The sequence below is a fragment of the Vicia villosa genome, linkage group LG7 (genome assembly GCF_029867415.1).
Source record: "Vicia villosa cultivar HV-30 ecotype Madison, WI linkage group LG7, Vvil1.0, whole genome shotgun sequence".
NCBI classification, from domain to species: domain Eukaryota; kingdom Viridiplantae; phylum Streptophyta; class Magnoliopsida; order Fabales; family Fabaceae; genus Vicia; species Vicia villosa.
In genome coordinates, this window is record NC_081186.1 from 42,649,154 (window position 1) to 42,664,514 (window position 15,361).

The 15,361-nt window shown below is 37.6% G+C and overlaps 1 protein-coding gene across 1 annotated transcript; it reads left to right on the forward strand.

Annotated features, from left to right (window-relative positions):
* The first annotated feature begins 13,371 nt into the window (after nt 1-13,371).
* LOC131618939 (uncharacterized) lies at nt 13,372-14,394 on the forward strand. The gene has a single exon (XM_058890087.1). It carries the CDS (start codon nt 13,372-13,374, stop codon nt 14,392-14,394), a length of 1,023 nt encoding a protein of 340 aa, XP_058746070.1.
* The last annotated feature ends 967 nt before the right edge of the window (nt 14,395-15,361 follow it).

The window sequence follows — 15,361 nt, forward strand, 5'->3', positions numbered from 1 at the left end:
TCATCCTTCAGGTAAGGGGGGACTCTTCCGTTTAACTTCTTTTATGGGATTATATATAGTGGGATAGATTGAACATGTTGTTGAATTCAATTGGGTTATGGTTAGGTTTTAGGATGTTAGGTTTTGGAAGATTTGTTGAATTGTTTGTATTGATGTTGTATAGTAGTGTTTGGGTGTTTAAATTGAGTCATAAACATGCCAAATTGTGTTTGTTGATGCTGTTTGATGTTGCAATACGTTATGGTACATTCTGGTATGGCTTGGAATTGGTACAGGTGCTTTAAAAATGGAGTTTTGGGGTTTCTGGTACGAGGTAATCGGTTACCTGGGGAGTGGTAACCGATTACTTGAGGTTACATCACTGAGATGGCCTATTCGTTGTGAAGTAACCGGTTACTTGAATTGGGGTAACCGGTTACCACTGTTGAAATTTGTGTTTTGTGGTTCTGCTGGGAGGCAGTAACCGGTTACTGGTTTTGAAGTAACCGGTTACCGCTGTTACGAATAGACTCGTTGGTTACTCCGTAAGGTAGTAACCGGTTACTTGAATTGGAGTAACCGGTTACCACTGAAGCTTTTTGAAAAATTAATTTATTTTCTAAAACCCATATCTTTCAAACCGTAAGTCAGATTTTAGTGCCGTTTTGAGCACGGTAAAGCTAATCAAATAATTTATATAATAAAATGGTGTTTTGAGTTGTGACTCGATTTTATTTGGTTGTGATGGCTTACGCTTATAGGTACGCTAATGAATGTTTTACCTGTATGATGTTGTGGTTGTAACCGATGTTTGTTATCCATGTATTGTTGGTATAAAATACGTGTTTTACTATGGTTGAAGAATAGCATGATTATGTGTGGCTATTTATTATGGTAATTGATGATTATGACATTTAGTCGATTTATGTGGGTGATGAGCATGTTATGGTTGATGCATGCATTCATAATCATTATGTGGCTGGTCCTTGACGATGGTGGATCAGTGGTAGCTAATTCCCATTGTGCGGAATTAGTGAGTGGGTGTTACCGTATCCTTGATGATGGTGGATCGGTGAGTTGGGTTATCCTAGATTTGGTACCACATGCATGTAGTTGCATTGCATTAGGCTGTTGTGCTATTATAACATGAATGGAAGATTGTCCAATGTTATAATATGTGTTGATTGGTTGTTTGCTTACTGATTGTATGGTTTGAATCTGATTGTAACCGTGATTGGGTGAATGGCTTGTGAAATGATATTTTATTATCTATATCTTATAACATTAGTTAAATGTGAATGAGACTCACCCTTACTGTTGTTATTTTTCAGATTGAGGAGTAGCTCTTGTACTTGGTGAGGATTAGCTCGTCAAGTAGTTCGTTAGAGTCAGTTGGGTCTGTGTCATGCTCTGGTCGTGTAACACTGGGGGCGTTGTTTAGAGTTATTTGTGGAACTCTTTTTACTTCAGTATTTTATTATGGTGGTGTTTTAAGCCTATGACTTTGGATGTTGCATTGTTCAGATGTTTAATATAATTCCGCTGTGTTGACATGACAATCTGAATGATATTTGGGTTTAACGTTCCTTTTTATGGCATGACATAAGTAATATTTTAATTATATGGAAGTTGTAATGCCCTTTTCATGTTTTACTCTGATTATTGTTTAATATTTATGCGGGGTATTAGAAGGGTGTTACAATAGTGGTATCAGATCATAGTCGGTCGTTTAAGTCAGAGTCTTAGTGTCGGTTAATCCTTTGTATACGATTAGTGTAAGGTTAACACTGTCGATACTTCTTGTTCTAATGAATATTGTTTGATATTTAGCAGAACAATGGCCTGAAGAGGTGGAAGGAACGACGATGCGATTGCTGAGGCTCTAGGCATGATTGCTGGTGTGTTGGGAGGGAATGCCAATGGAGCTAGAATTGGTGCTGAAAGGCAGCTGCACAATTTTCAGAGGAACAATCCTCTGTTGTTCATAGGCACTCACGATCCCGAAGGCGCCCAGAAGTGGCTAAAGTTGACGAATAAAGTTGTGAATGAATTATAATTTTAAAGTTGTAGATGTAGAATGCTATGTATCAAAGGTAAATGAAATACATGACGTTTGTTGTTTTATGTTGAAATGTGACATCCTGTTTTATTGTTTGAAATTTTGGCACTCTGATTTTATTATAATTACTGGGTAGAAAATGGGGTGTTACATTAGTGGTATCAGAGCAGGTCGGTCCGTCCGGCCAGAGTTGTCTAATGTTGTTTATTCCTCTGTACGCGACAAATGTGTGAAACACTGTCGGTACTTGTTGCTTTCTGGTTGTTGCAGGTATTAGTTTGAGCGAAGTGGGGGAGAAGCTTTGCTTCTTGGATGTGTTTTAGTTGGAAGTTGTAGAGAGGATTGTTGTTTTGAAAACTGAAGTCGCCGAAAGAATTTGCCTCTCGAGTTATAAAAAAAAAAAATTGGGAGCGAGGAATGGTGTTAAGGACTGTTTGAAAAGTGATTAAGTTGAAAAGAATGAGTTTTGGAGCGAAATTTCCGTAAGAAAAACGCAGGAAAATTTGTGAATCGTTATGAAACTTCAAAAATTCATAACTGGAGTTCTGGACGTCCGATTTGAGTCCCGTTTGAAGCATTGGAAAGCTAACGAGATGAAATTTCTTATTAAAATAGTGGCAGAAGCTGTAAAAAAATATTGGTGGCAGGATGATGTTGGAAAGAAACGAAGTTGTCGGTTTGAGTAGTTATCGTGTAAACTGTTGATGAAGGAACAATGATTAAGTGTTGGATTATTGTAGACCTTGTTATGGATTATTAGTAAGTGATTATAAGAGTTGTTGCAGCTGTTAGAAGTGCAAAGAGCATAACTTCAAGAATGAGGAGTGCTGATGATGATAGCGTTAAGGAATGTTGTTATGATATTATCACAGGATGTGTAGTAGTATGAAGTTGTAAGACGTCGGTGTTAGCAGGTTCAGATGGTTTTGTAAGATATTGAATTATGATGCTTTTGATGGTGTAAGTAGAGACGTTGTTTTAGTTGGTAATGATGGTTATACTCCATTATAATTGTCGGCTATCTATTGACAAATTGAGGACTTGATTACCCTTAATCTCTTGTTAATAGTAGACGAAAATTGTATTTGGATGTTATAGACTTATCTTGCTATCTCGATAGTGTGTAAAGTGGTGAATGTTGAGGGAAGTATGAAGCTTGGTCGAAGCTTGTGAATCATATAAGTTGATAGAAACTCTAATAGGACGGTGAATTAATATGGAGGATCAGAGTCGCGCGGCTAAAGCGTGATGTGCCAGAGTGTTGTGTTTTCTTTTGAATGGTGCTGATTGTAATAGGATGACCTTGTAAGTGTTAATTGATGATGAGTGGTGTGGCTATTAGTCGAGTTATGCTATTCAGCTGGAATTATAATAATTTAGCCGTTGTTGCAGTAATGTTATTGTTGGTTACCGTAAGTGATGAGTAATACTCGGAGATATTATGAAGTTGATTAAGTTGGTTACCTTGAAGTTATTATGTGATTGACCTGACAGGATGATGATGTGGGATTGTATAACCGAGTATAAGTTGATACGTCTGATGAGTTACTAACGGTTAGGCCGCGAAGTACTAGCATGCATGTATTGTATTTGAATATTGTTGAGTTGTTATTACTACACAAGAGTAGTAGTCTAGGTGTTGCCAAACGCAACTGAGGATCAAAGACTAGATATGGGATGAAGTTGAGGTTGGAGTTGGTGGATAGAATTTTCGAGGACGAAAATATTCTAAGTGGGGAAGAGTTGTAACACCCGGAATTTAATTATTTATTTAATTAAATTGTATAATGAATTAATTGTTGGAATTAGTCGAAGTTAGAATTTTTGGCATTTTTATAAGAGCCGTAATTGGAATTATATGTTGTTTTGAGCGGTTAAATTGATGGTCGAGAAATTAGTCGGTTTAATCGGAGAATAATATTAAAAATAATATTACTATAGAGGACTATGATTTATTTAAGTTGGTTTGGTGGTGGGTGGTATGAAGAAATGTGGAGGTGTAATATTAAGCCCAAGAGTATTATTGGAATAATAGTAATTATTATTAATATTATTTGATTTATTGAATTAAAAGAATAAATAATGGAATTAAGGGTTTGTAAGTTGGTTGCAATTTAGATCGTGAAAGCAATTTCAGAAAAAGAGGAACAAGGGTTTTGGATGTTTTGGGAAAACAGACCGTGGAACAAAAGTTGCAGACTAGGAGGAATGAGAGATTGACGGGAAGAAGATTGAACGGTGGCAAAGGCTTGCACTCCATCAGATTTTTAGAGGCAATCTCCAAACCATAAGGTAAGGGTGAGATTCAATCTCTATAACCGGGTATATGATGAATAGTATGTGAGGATTGATTGTATGATAATGTATGATGGGATGAAATATGTTTAATATGAAATCCCTAAATTCTCATGACTTTGTGACTGTTAGGTTTTGATGATAATCCTTAATATGCAATGATTTTGATAATTCAGTGTTATATGAGAAATTGATGTTTTGATGATTTTAGTGGTGTTAATTTCGTATAATTTGATGCATATAATTTGGTACCGATATTTGTAAGACGGTATTTTTCAATAGCGTCACTTTTCATTATATGCTGCTTCGTTATTAGTATCGTCATTATATATTTATGTGTACTGTAGTGGTACACTTTCATCAATATCAATATATATTGCATCATTAATACACATGTTGTTTCTCTTTTCCATTTGAATCCTGTGGCGTCAATGTTCTTTTGATAGACATAATAAAGTGGGTAGTGAGTAAATTGATAGAATCTACCAATGAAACGAAACGTATATTGTACCCACAAAAATGAGTTAATTGGAAATCACGTTACAGGTTCACTAATATATAATTATTCTTTGGTATATTTAATAATAATAATAATTTAGCATTATTAGTATAATAATCATGGAAATTAGGAGTGAGAGATGAATATTTAAATTATTTGACCAACTTAAGTTATTCTCAAGTCCGATAGAATTGTCAATAGAATTTTTAGAATTGTCAATAGAGTTGTTGAGTTGTCAATAGGGTTGTTAGAGTTACTTTTGAATTGTTTAGAGTTAAATCTGATAACGTGTAAAGATTAAAATTGAAGATATTTGACCATTTAGAGTTGTTTTATTATTACTTGAGTAAGACCATTAGCCAATTAGATTCATAAGAGTTACCCTTATAGGTAAGAGTTGTCAGTAGAGTATTTTTGGACACTTTAGAATTGTAAGGATTATTGTAGAGTTGTTTAGAGTCTCTTGGAAACTCTGTCGAGTTATAATTATATATCGTTATAACTTTTTACAAGTTAACAATATAGAATAAATTAATAAAAATGTTTGTAGAGATGTTTTTAATTTATAAAAAATGTAGATTTGCCGGTGGAGTGGAACTATGATGATTTGTCCCGGTTTATGGACATTATTAAGCTGTAGGCATTATAACCCATGTTTATCAAATTGAATTGTTTTGTTTATATGTTTTTATTGTTCAGTTGTTGTTATTATAACTTGTTGTCGATACGTCGATGAAGTCCTAGGCCTATGGCCGATGTTGAATAAGTTGAATCGTCCCGAATTATGGACATGTTTAAGTTGTAGGTCGAATGACCAGTGTTGAGCTAAGTTGATGCAATTGATGAATATTTAAGTTGTTGTTGCATTGTTGTGTATTTGTTGTTGAAGTTGAGGTCGCATGTCATACATTGCATGATTAAGTTGGCCTTGATGGCACCACGTTGAAAGTTGAAGGCTTATGCCTTGGCCTTAATGGCACCAGGTTGAAGGCTTATGCCTTGTTAATGCCTCAATAAACTGGCATTTGTTTAAGTTTGGAGTTCTGCTCCAAATGGTACCACATGCATTTGCATAGTTGAGTCGCATATTGAGTCGCGTGTTAAAGTTATTGTTATTCTCCGTTGTTTATTGATTTTTGTTGTGTTGTTGTTGTGAGCTGTTGTTGCCATAAGTTGTTATTGTTGGAAGATCTTTTTGTTATAAGTTGTTGTTGTTGTTTATAGTTGCTGACATGAACTGGCGAAGTTGTATGATTCTGATCTAATATACTGTTTATCATGCGCCTATTTATATTGATTCGATATTTCACCCCTTCTGAATGATGTTTCCCTACCATGGGAAATGTACAGGTACTCAAGATAGCGGTGGAAGTTTGAAGTGATTTTATGAAGCCTTTAGTTGTTGTTAGTCGAGTTGGTGTCTTGCTCTGATACATAGCACTCGGGATGGGATTATGATTGTATTTGTTGTTCTCTTGTTGTTGTATTATTATTATTATTATAGTTGTTGAAATCCAAGTTGAATAATAAGAATTAACTACTGTTGGTTTAAGCTGTTTTTAAGTTGAATAAAAGTTGACGAATAAAGTTGTGAATGAATTATAATTTTAAAGTTGTAGATGTAGAATGCTATGTATCAAAGGTAAATGAAATACATGACGTTTGTTGTTTTATGTTGAAATGTGACATCCTGTTTTATTGTTTGAAATTTTGGCACTCTGATTTTATTATAATTACTGGGTAGAAAATGGGGTGTTACATTAATGGTATCAGAGCAGGTTGGTCCGTCCGGCCAGAGTTGTCTAATGTTGTTTATTCCTCTGTACGCGACAAGTGTGTGAAACACTGTCGGTACTTGTTGCTGTCTGGTTGTTGCAGGTATTAGTTTGAGCGAAGTGGGGGAGAAGCTTTACTTCTCGGATGTGTTTTAGTTGGAAGTTGTAGAGAGGATTGTTGTTTTGAAAACTGAAGTCGCCGAAAGAATTTGCCTCTCGAGTTATAAAAAAAAAATTTGGGAGCGAGGAGTGGTGTTAAGGACTGTTTGAAAAGTGATTAAGTTGAAAAGAATGAGTTTTGGAGCGAAATTTCCGTAAGAAAAACGCAGGAAAAATTGTGAATCGTTATGAAACTTCAAAAATTCATAACTGGAGTTCTGGACGTCCGATTTGAGTCCCGTTTGAAGCGTTGGAAAGCTAACGAGATGAAATTTCTTATTAAAATAGTGGCAGAAGCTGTAAAAAAAATTATTGGTGGCAGGATGATGTTGGAAAGAAATGAAGTTGTCGGTTTGAGTAGTTATCGTGTAAACTGTTGACGAAGGAACAATGATTAAGTGTTGGATTATTGTAGACCTTGTTATGGATTATTAGTAAGTGATTATAAGAGTTGTTGCAGCTGTTAGAAGTGCAATGAGCATAACTTCAAGAATGAGGAGTGCTGACGATGATAGCGTTAAGGAATGTTGTTATGATATTATCACAGGATGTGTAGTATTATGAAGTTGTAAGACGTCGGTGTTAGCAGGTTCAGATGGTTTTGTAAGATATTGAATTATGATGCTTTTGATGGTGTAAGTAGAGACGTTGCTTTAGTTGGTAATGATGGTTATACTCCATTATAATTGTCGGCTATCTATTGACAAATTGAGGACTTGATCACCCTTAATCTCTTGTTAATAGTAGACGGAAATTGTATTTGGATGTTATAGACTTATCTCGCTATCTCGATAGTGCGTAAAGTGGTGAATGTTGAGGGAAGTATGAAGCTTGGTCGAAGCTTGTGAATCATATAAGTTGATAGAAACTCTAATAGGACGGTGAATTAAGATGGAGGATCAGAGTCGCGCGGCTAAAGCGTGATGTGCCAGAGTGTTGTGTTTTCTTTTGAATGGTGCTGATTGTAATAGGATGACCTTGTAAGTGTTAATTGATGATGAGTGGTGTGGCTATTAGTCGAGTTATGCTATTCAGCTGGAATTATAATAATTTAGCCGTTGTTGCAATAATGTTATTGTTGGTTACCGTAAGTGATGAGTAATACTCGGAGATATTTTGAAGTTGATTAAGTTGGTTACCTTGAAGTTATTATGTGGTTGACCTGACAGGATGATGATGTGGGATTGTATAACCGAGTATAAGTTGATACGTCTGATGAGTTACTAACGGTTAGGCCGCGAAGTACTAGCATGCATGTATTGGATTTGAATATTGTTGAGTTGTTATTACTACACAAGAGTAGTAGTCTAGGTGTTGCCAAACGCAACTGAGGATCAAAGACTAGATATGGGATGAACATGTACTTGAACCCCAGAGTACAGTTTCGATTCCCACGAAAGGCAAAAACCCTACTAGTGAGGGGGTAGAGAAGATCGTGAGGTAATAGTGCCGGGAACGCCGAAGGCTCGGGCTGTTACAACTGCAGCCGAATATTTGAAGTGGACAATATTAAGCTGAAGTCGTCACACTCTCGCGAGTTAGTCGACAGGAAAGGGAAGAAGCATATGGATTGTGGTAAGCCATAAGGTAAGGGTAACCAGAAAGCTGGAGGCTGGAAGAAACTTAGTGAGGGAGACTCTAGTGCCCCTATTAAGTGCTTCAAGTGTGGGGAACCTGGACATCGCATTCACGAGTGCAAAAGTGAAGAAAAGAAGTGCTATAGATGTGGAAAGGCAGGTCACATTGCTATTGAGTGCAAAGGGAACACTGTGACTTGTTTCAACTGCGGAGAAGAAGGTCATATTAGTCCTAAGTGTCCTAAGCCGAGGAAGAATCAAGATGGTGGTAAGGTGTTCGCCTTATCTGGTTCGGAGACTACTCCAGATGATCGATTGATTAAAGGTACGTGTTTTATCCATGGCACTCCTTTAATTGCAATAATAGATACTGGAGCAACTCACTCGTTTATTTCATTGGATTGTGCTAAACGCCTGAATTTGGAAATATATGATATTAATGGGAGTATGATCATTGACACTCCTGCGTCGGGTTCAGTGACTACTTCGTTTGCTTGTTTGAACTGTCCAATTGATATTTTTGGTAGAGAATTCAGAATGGACTTAGTGTGCCTTCCGTTGGAATAACTTGATGTTATCCTGGGCATGAATTTGTTGTAATTTAATCGGGTTCATATCAACTGTTTCATGAAGACGGTTATTTTTCTTGAAGATGTCAGTGTTGAGGATTTAGCAATGACTGCTAGACAAGTGGATGAAGCAATGAAGAACGGGGCTACCGTATTTATACTGATTGCATCTATGGAAGTGAAAAAGAAAGAGGTGAGTAGTGACTTACTGGTAGTATGTGAATTTCCAGAAGTTTTCCCAGAAGATGTAAGAGAATTACCGCCAGAGAGGGAGGTAGAATTTTCTATTGAGTTAGTTCCTGGAACCAGTCCTGTGTCGATGGTGCCGTATCGTATGTCGGCATTTGAGTTAGCTGAGTTGAAAAGTCAATTAGAAGAATTACTGGAAAAAGAATTCATTCGTCCTAGTGTGTCACCGTGGGGTGCACCAGTGCTGTTGGTAAAGAAGAAAGAAGGCTCTATGAGGTTGTGTGTGGATTATAGGAAACTGAATAAAGTTACTATCAAGAATCGGTATCCATTACCGAGGATTGATGATTTAATGGATCAACTGGTTGGTGCGAGCGTGTTCAGCAAAATTGACTTAAGGTTGGGATATCATCAGATTCGTGTGAAGACGGACGATATTCAGAAGACGGCATTTAGAACAAGGTATGGTCATTACGAATATACAGTGATGCCATTTGGAGTAACTAATACGCCGGGGGTTTTCATGGAGTATATGAATAGGATCTTCCATCCTTACTTGGACCAGTTTATGGTGGTATTTATCGATGATATTCTAATATATTCTAAAAGTGAAGACGAGCATGCAGAGCATCTAAGAGTGGTATTGGAAATATTGAAGGAAAAGAAACTTTATGCGAAACTGTCAAAGTGTGAGTTTTGGCTAAGTGAAGTAAGCTTTCTTGGGCATGTAATTTCTAAAGATGGTATTGTCGTTGACCCAACGAAAGTAGAAGCAGTGTCTCAATGGGAAGCTCCAAAGTCAGTTTCAGAAATCCGTAGTTTCCTTGGTCTTGCGGGTTACTATAGAAAGTTCATTGAAGGTTTTTCAAAGTTAGCATTGTCGTTATCTAAGTTGACTAGGAAAGGTCAAGCTTTCGTCTGGGATTCGAAATGTGAAGAAGGATTCCAAGAGTTGAAGATGAGGTTGACTAGTGCGCCGATCTTGATTTTGCCGAATCCGGCGGAATCTTTTGTTGTTTATTGTGATGCTTCATTGATGGGGTTAGGAGGTGTACTGATGTAGAATCAACAGGTAGTCGCTTATGCGTCGAGACAACTCAAAGTGCATGAGAGAAATTACCCGACTCATGACTTAGAGTTGGCAGCAGTGGTATTCGTGTTGAAGTTGTGGAGGAATTATCTGTACGGTTCGAGGTTTGAGGTATTTAGTGATCACAAGAGCTTGAAGTATCTCTTTGATCAAAAAGAGCTGAATATGAGGCAAAGAAGATGGTTAAAGTTCCTCAAGGATTATGATTTTGGGCTGAATTACCATCCGGGCAAAGCAAACGTGGTTGCCGATGCTTTGAGCAGGAAGTCCTTGCATATGTCTATGCTGATGGTGAGAGAATTGGATTTAATTGAACAATTCAGAGATTTAAGTTTGGTATGCGAAGACACTCCTATCAGTGTTAAGTTGGGTATGTTGAAGCTGACTAGTGGTATTTTTGAAGAGATTCGAGAGGGTAAGAAGACTGATGTCGAGTTGGTTGATAAGTTGACTCTGATTAACCAAGGCAAGGGAGGTGAATTCAGAATCGACGAGAACGGTATTATGAGGTTTGGCAATCGTGTTTGTGTTCCTGATGTTTTCGAATTGAGGAAGAGTATTCTGGAAGAAGGACATCGTAGTGGATTGAGTATTCATCCTGGTGCTACCAAGATGTATCATGACTTAAAGCTGTTTTGGTGGCCTGGAATGAAAATGGAGATAGCTGAATTTGTCTATGCTTGTTTGACTTGCCAGAAGTCGAAGATTGAGCATCAAAAACCGTATGGAGCTATGCAACCGTTATTTATTCCGGAATGGAAGTGGGATAGTATATCTATGGATTTTGTTTCAGGTTTGCCGAGGATGGTGAAGAATTGTGAAGCTATTTGGGTTATTGTGGACAGGTTGACAAAGTCTGCTCACTTTATACCAATGAGAATGGATTATCCAATGGAGAAGCTGGCTCAATTATATATTGAGAAGATAGTGAGTTTACATGGTATTCCTTCGAGTATCGTGTCAGATAGAGATCCAAGGTTTACATCCAGATTCTGGGAAGGTTTGCAGAAGGCTTTGGGTACTAAGCTGAGACTGAGTTCTGCTTATCATCCGCAGACGGATGGACAAACGGAAAGAACCATTCAATCACTAGAAGATTTGTTGCGTGCTTGTGTGTTGGAAAAAGGCGGTGCTTGGGATAGTTCTCTACCCTTGATCGAATTTACCTACAATAATAGCTTTTACTCGAGTATTGGTATGGCTCCGTTTGAAGCTTTGTATGGTCGGCGACGTAGGACACCTTTATGTTGGTATGAATCTGGTGAAAGTGCTGTGATTGGACCAGAAATTGTTCAGGAGACGACATAAAAGATTAAGATGATTCAGGAGAAAATGAAGGCTTCTCAGAGTCGTCAGAAGAGTTATCATGCTAAGAGGCGGAGAACACTTGAATTTCAAGAAGGAGATCACGTATTCATGAGAGTTACTCCTATGACTGGTATTGGACGAGCTCTAAAGTCGAAGAAATTGACTCCGCGTTTTATTGGTGATAAGTGCTTTATTCATGCTAAAATGACTTATTATAATATAGCACTTATCTTGCTTATTTGACATATTTCTCACATAAAACCCCCCAATTATTGAATAAACTATTATTGTGCAAGATTACTTGGCTTGGTTTGTTTTTGTGCAGGATTTGGCCTTAAGCAAAAAACCAGAAAACAGAGCATTCGCTGCAGGGAACTTTCTTTCGCTGTAGCGAACTCCAGGCACTCAAAGGCAAAAATCCAGAAACAGTGCATTCGCTGCAGCGAAAGGTAGCAAATGGTAGCGAAGGCCCGATTCGCTGTAGCGAATGAAGTCAGAATCAAACTTCTCAGTTTCGCTAGCACCAAGCAGTAGCGAGGTACATTCGCTGCAGCGAACCATATTTCGTTGTAGCGAACTTTGGCGGTTTCTAGAAGATTTGAATTACTTAAAGCTGAAGAAAACATTCGCTGTAGCGAAATATCCTTCGCGTAGCGAACTCTGGCGGTCAGAACAAAGACTTAACAATGAAGCAAGGCATTCGCTGCAGCGAAACTCCATTCGCGTAGCGAACTCAGGCGGCCAGAACTGCTATAAAAGGAGCAGAACTCATTTCAGAAGTGGGGCATTCACTTTTAGCTTGTAATACTTATGTAATAGAAAGAGAAATAGAGGTTTATAGGTAGAAAGAGGTGGATACACATCAAGAGTCGGGAAATCGCCGTTGATGTCATTCCAACTCAAATCTTCCATTGTTCATCAAGCTACCATGAGTAGCTAAATCCCTCTCTTGTTGGGATTGGTCGTAATTCACCGAAACAGTATGTATTCTCTTTAATCATGGTGTTATATATAATTTATGTTTGAATCATTATCGTTGTTATCTTCGTTTTACCGTTTATTTCATGGATTGAATTGATATTGACAAATGCAATTCTAATCTCGATCCAAGATAACAACTATTAAACTCTAAATGCTAGACATAGATTTAGGTTTAATATTCACTTCAAGTATTGAAACTTAATGCTACCGTATCGTTTAATAGGCTGAGAAATCGTCGATTAAACCATAAGGTAGAAATCTCAACAAACGTTTAGACATGAACTTTGTTGTGAGCAATACGTGATGATATTGAAACAAACATCTATTATGTATAGCTGATCCAAGATTTACATATTGAATCGGTGGATGAAAACCAATTCCCAACAAGTCTTTTCCTCTGAAACTTATCTTTCGTTATTTACGCATTTTTACTTTCCGTAACTTTCAACCAAACAAATTTGAAACTCTATGCTTAGAACTATAGAAATTGTTGAACGGTTTTGATATCGCCCCAATCCCTGTGGATACGATAATATAAAATACTTACATTTGAATTGTACTTTCTACAACATCAAATTGGCGCCGTTGCCGGGGATTGGCGTTTAAGATATTAAAACATCGCAATCGTTTCTATACTTTTAAGCTTTGTGCATTTGTTTATATATTGTATATATTTTTCTGTTTGTTGCAACGTTTTCTCAAGTGTTTGGATAGGTGGAAAATTTTATGTTTATGCTTCGAGGCAAAAGTTCAAAGGAGCAACTTCTTTTTGATCCCGAGATCGAAAGAACAATCCGAAAGAACAAAAGGCAAACGAAGAAACAAAAATCCAAACAGAAAAAGAAAGGAGCATCTACATCAACTTCCTCATCAAGTTCATCAAAAGAAACAATGGCTGAAGTTGTTAATGGTCCTTGTGAAAGTAGCCCAAGGCGGTTCGCCCATCTCACCAACAATCCAGCCGCAAGACGAGCTGAGATGAAAACAGGACTGCTGCAAATTATTTATGCTAATCCTTTTGCAGGTTTGGATCATGAAGATCCATACACTCACCTCACCCGATTCTACGAAATAGCTGGTACATTAGGTGCACCAGAAGCTGAAGAGGAAGCCGTTTTCATGAGATTATTCCCGCACTCCTTGATCGGCAAAGCAAAGGATTGGTACCTCGATCAATCAACGGAAACCATGACCAATTGGAATGTGTTAGAGAGAAACTTCCTTAGCAGATTCTTTTCTCACAACCGATTCATGGATGCAAAGACAGCTATTGCCACATTCACCCAATTTTCAAATGAAACTTTGTGTGAAGCCTGGGAACGCTATAAATCCATGCTACGGAAGTGTCCAAACCACGGTTTCGATGACATGTCACAAATCCACATTTTTCGTAATGGATTATTACCTCAACCGAAGCTTTTACTTGACGCAACAGCTAGAGGTTCCTTGATAGCAAAAAGTGCAGCAGAAGCAATTTCAATCATTGATAGGATGGCTCTCACAGATCACCAAGTTCAACACAATCGAGGTACCGTGCAAAAGAAGCCTGGAGTTTTGGAATTGGGTACAAATGATGCAATCCTAGCACAAAACAAACTGCTCACTCAAACCGTAGAGGAATTGACAAAACAGCTGTCCAAGCTTCCTCAACAACTCAAAGATGTGCACGGTTCGTCAAACGCATCACAACAAGTAGCTTTTTGTGAACTTTGTACGGGTGATCATCCAACTGGTTTCTGTCCCCCGATCAACGAAGAGGTAAAATATATGGGAAATCAACAACAAAGGCAAGTTCCGTACAATCAAGGTTATCCACACAACAACAACGCAAGCTATGGCCAAAACCGACCGAATCAGTACCAAAGTTACACGCAGCCAGATAAGCTTTCAAAGATAGAGGATACCTTGAATTAATTTATGCAACTGTCCATGGCAAACCAGAAAAACACCGATGCATCAATAAGAAATCTTGAAACGCAAGTTGGACAAATTGCAAAGCAACTAAGTGATCAACAAAGAGGTACGTTCACCGCATCTACTCAAACCAATCCAAAAGAGAATTGCAATTCAATCACAACAATCAAAGTAGAAGTGGTTGAAAATAAAGTTGGGGAGAGTGAAAAAGAAAAGATGGTGGTGATGGAAAACCAAGAAGAAAACCATGAGAAGAAGGATGAAACAAAGGCGATTGATCCTGGACAAGTTACCTTACCAGTTACCATTGGAAATATCTATTTTGATAACGCTTTAGTTGATCTTGGATCAAGCGTCAATCTTCTTCCACTATCCACTATGAGGAAGATTGAAAATCTTCATTTGAGCCCTACGACAATAAAATTACAACTTGCTGACAAATCAACAACAAAACCAATTGGCGTGATGAAAGACGTAAAGATCAAATTGGAGGGTTTTCAATGCTCAACTGACTTTGTGGTAATAAGCATGAACGGTAATGAAGACGGCCCTCCAATCTTAGGTCGTCCCTTCATAAAATTGGCAAGAATGATGATTGACGTGGATGAAAGGAAAATGAAGATAAGGCACAAAGATGGAGAAATCAATTTCACATTGTTTCAACAAAAGGAGGATGATTATTCCAAAGATAAAGCTCCTGATGAATTAGGCCTGGAAGCATTAAAAGAAATGGACAAGAAAGAAAGGCCAAAGGATGGTGTCAAGAACATTTTGACAAATTCATACAAACCACCATAAAGCTTACTCGAAACAGGCGTCGAGCTAATGACGTTAAACAAGCACTTATTGGGAGGTAACCCAAATTTTCATTGCTTTCATTTCCTTTATGCATAATTAATAGATTAGTAGGAAGAAAATGGCATGACATAGCACAAAGAAAATTCTGTAGAAAACAGAATTATGCAGA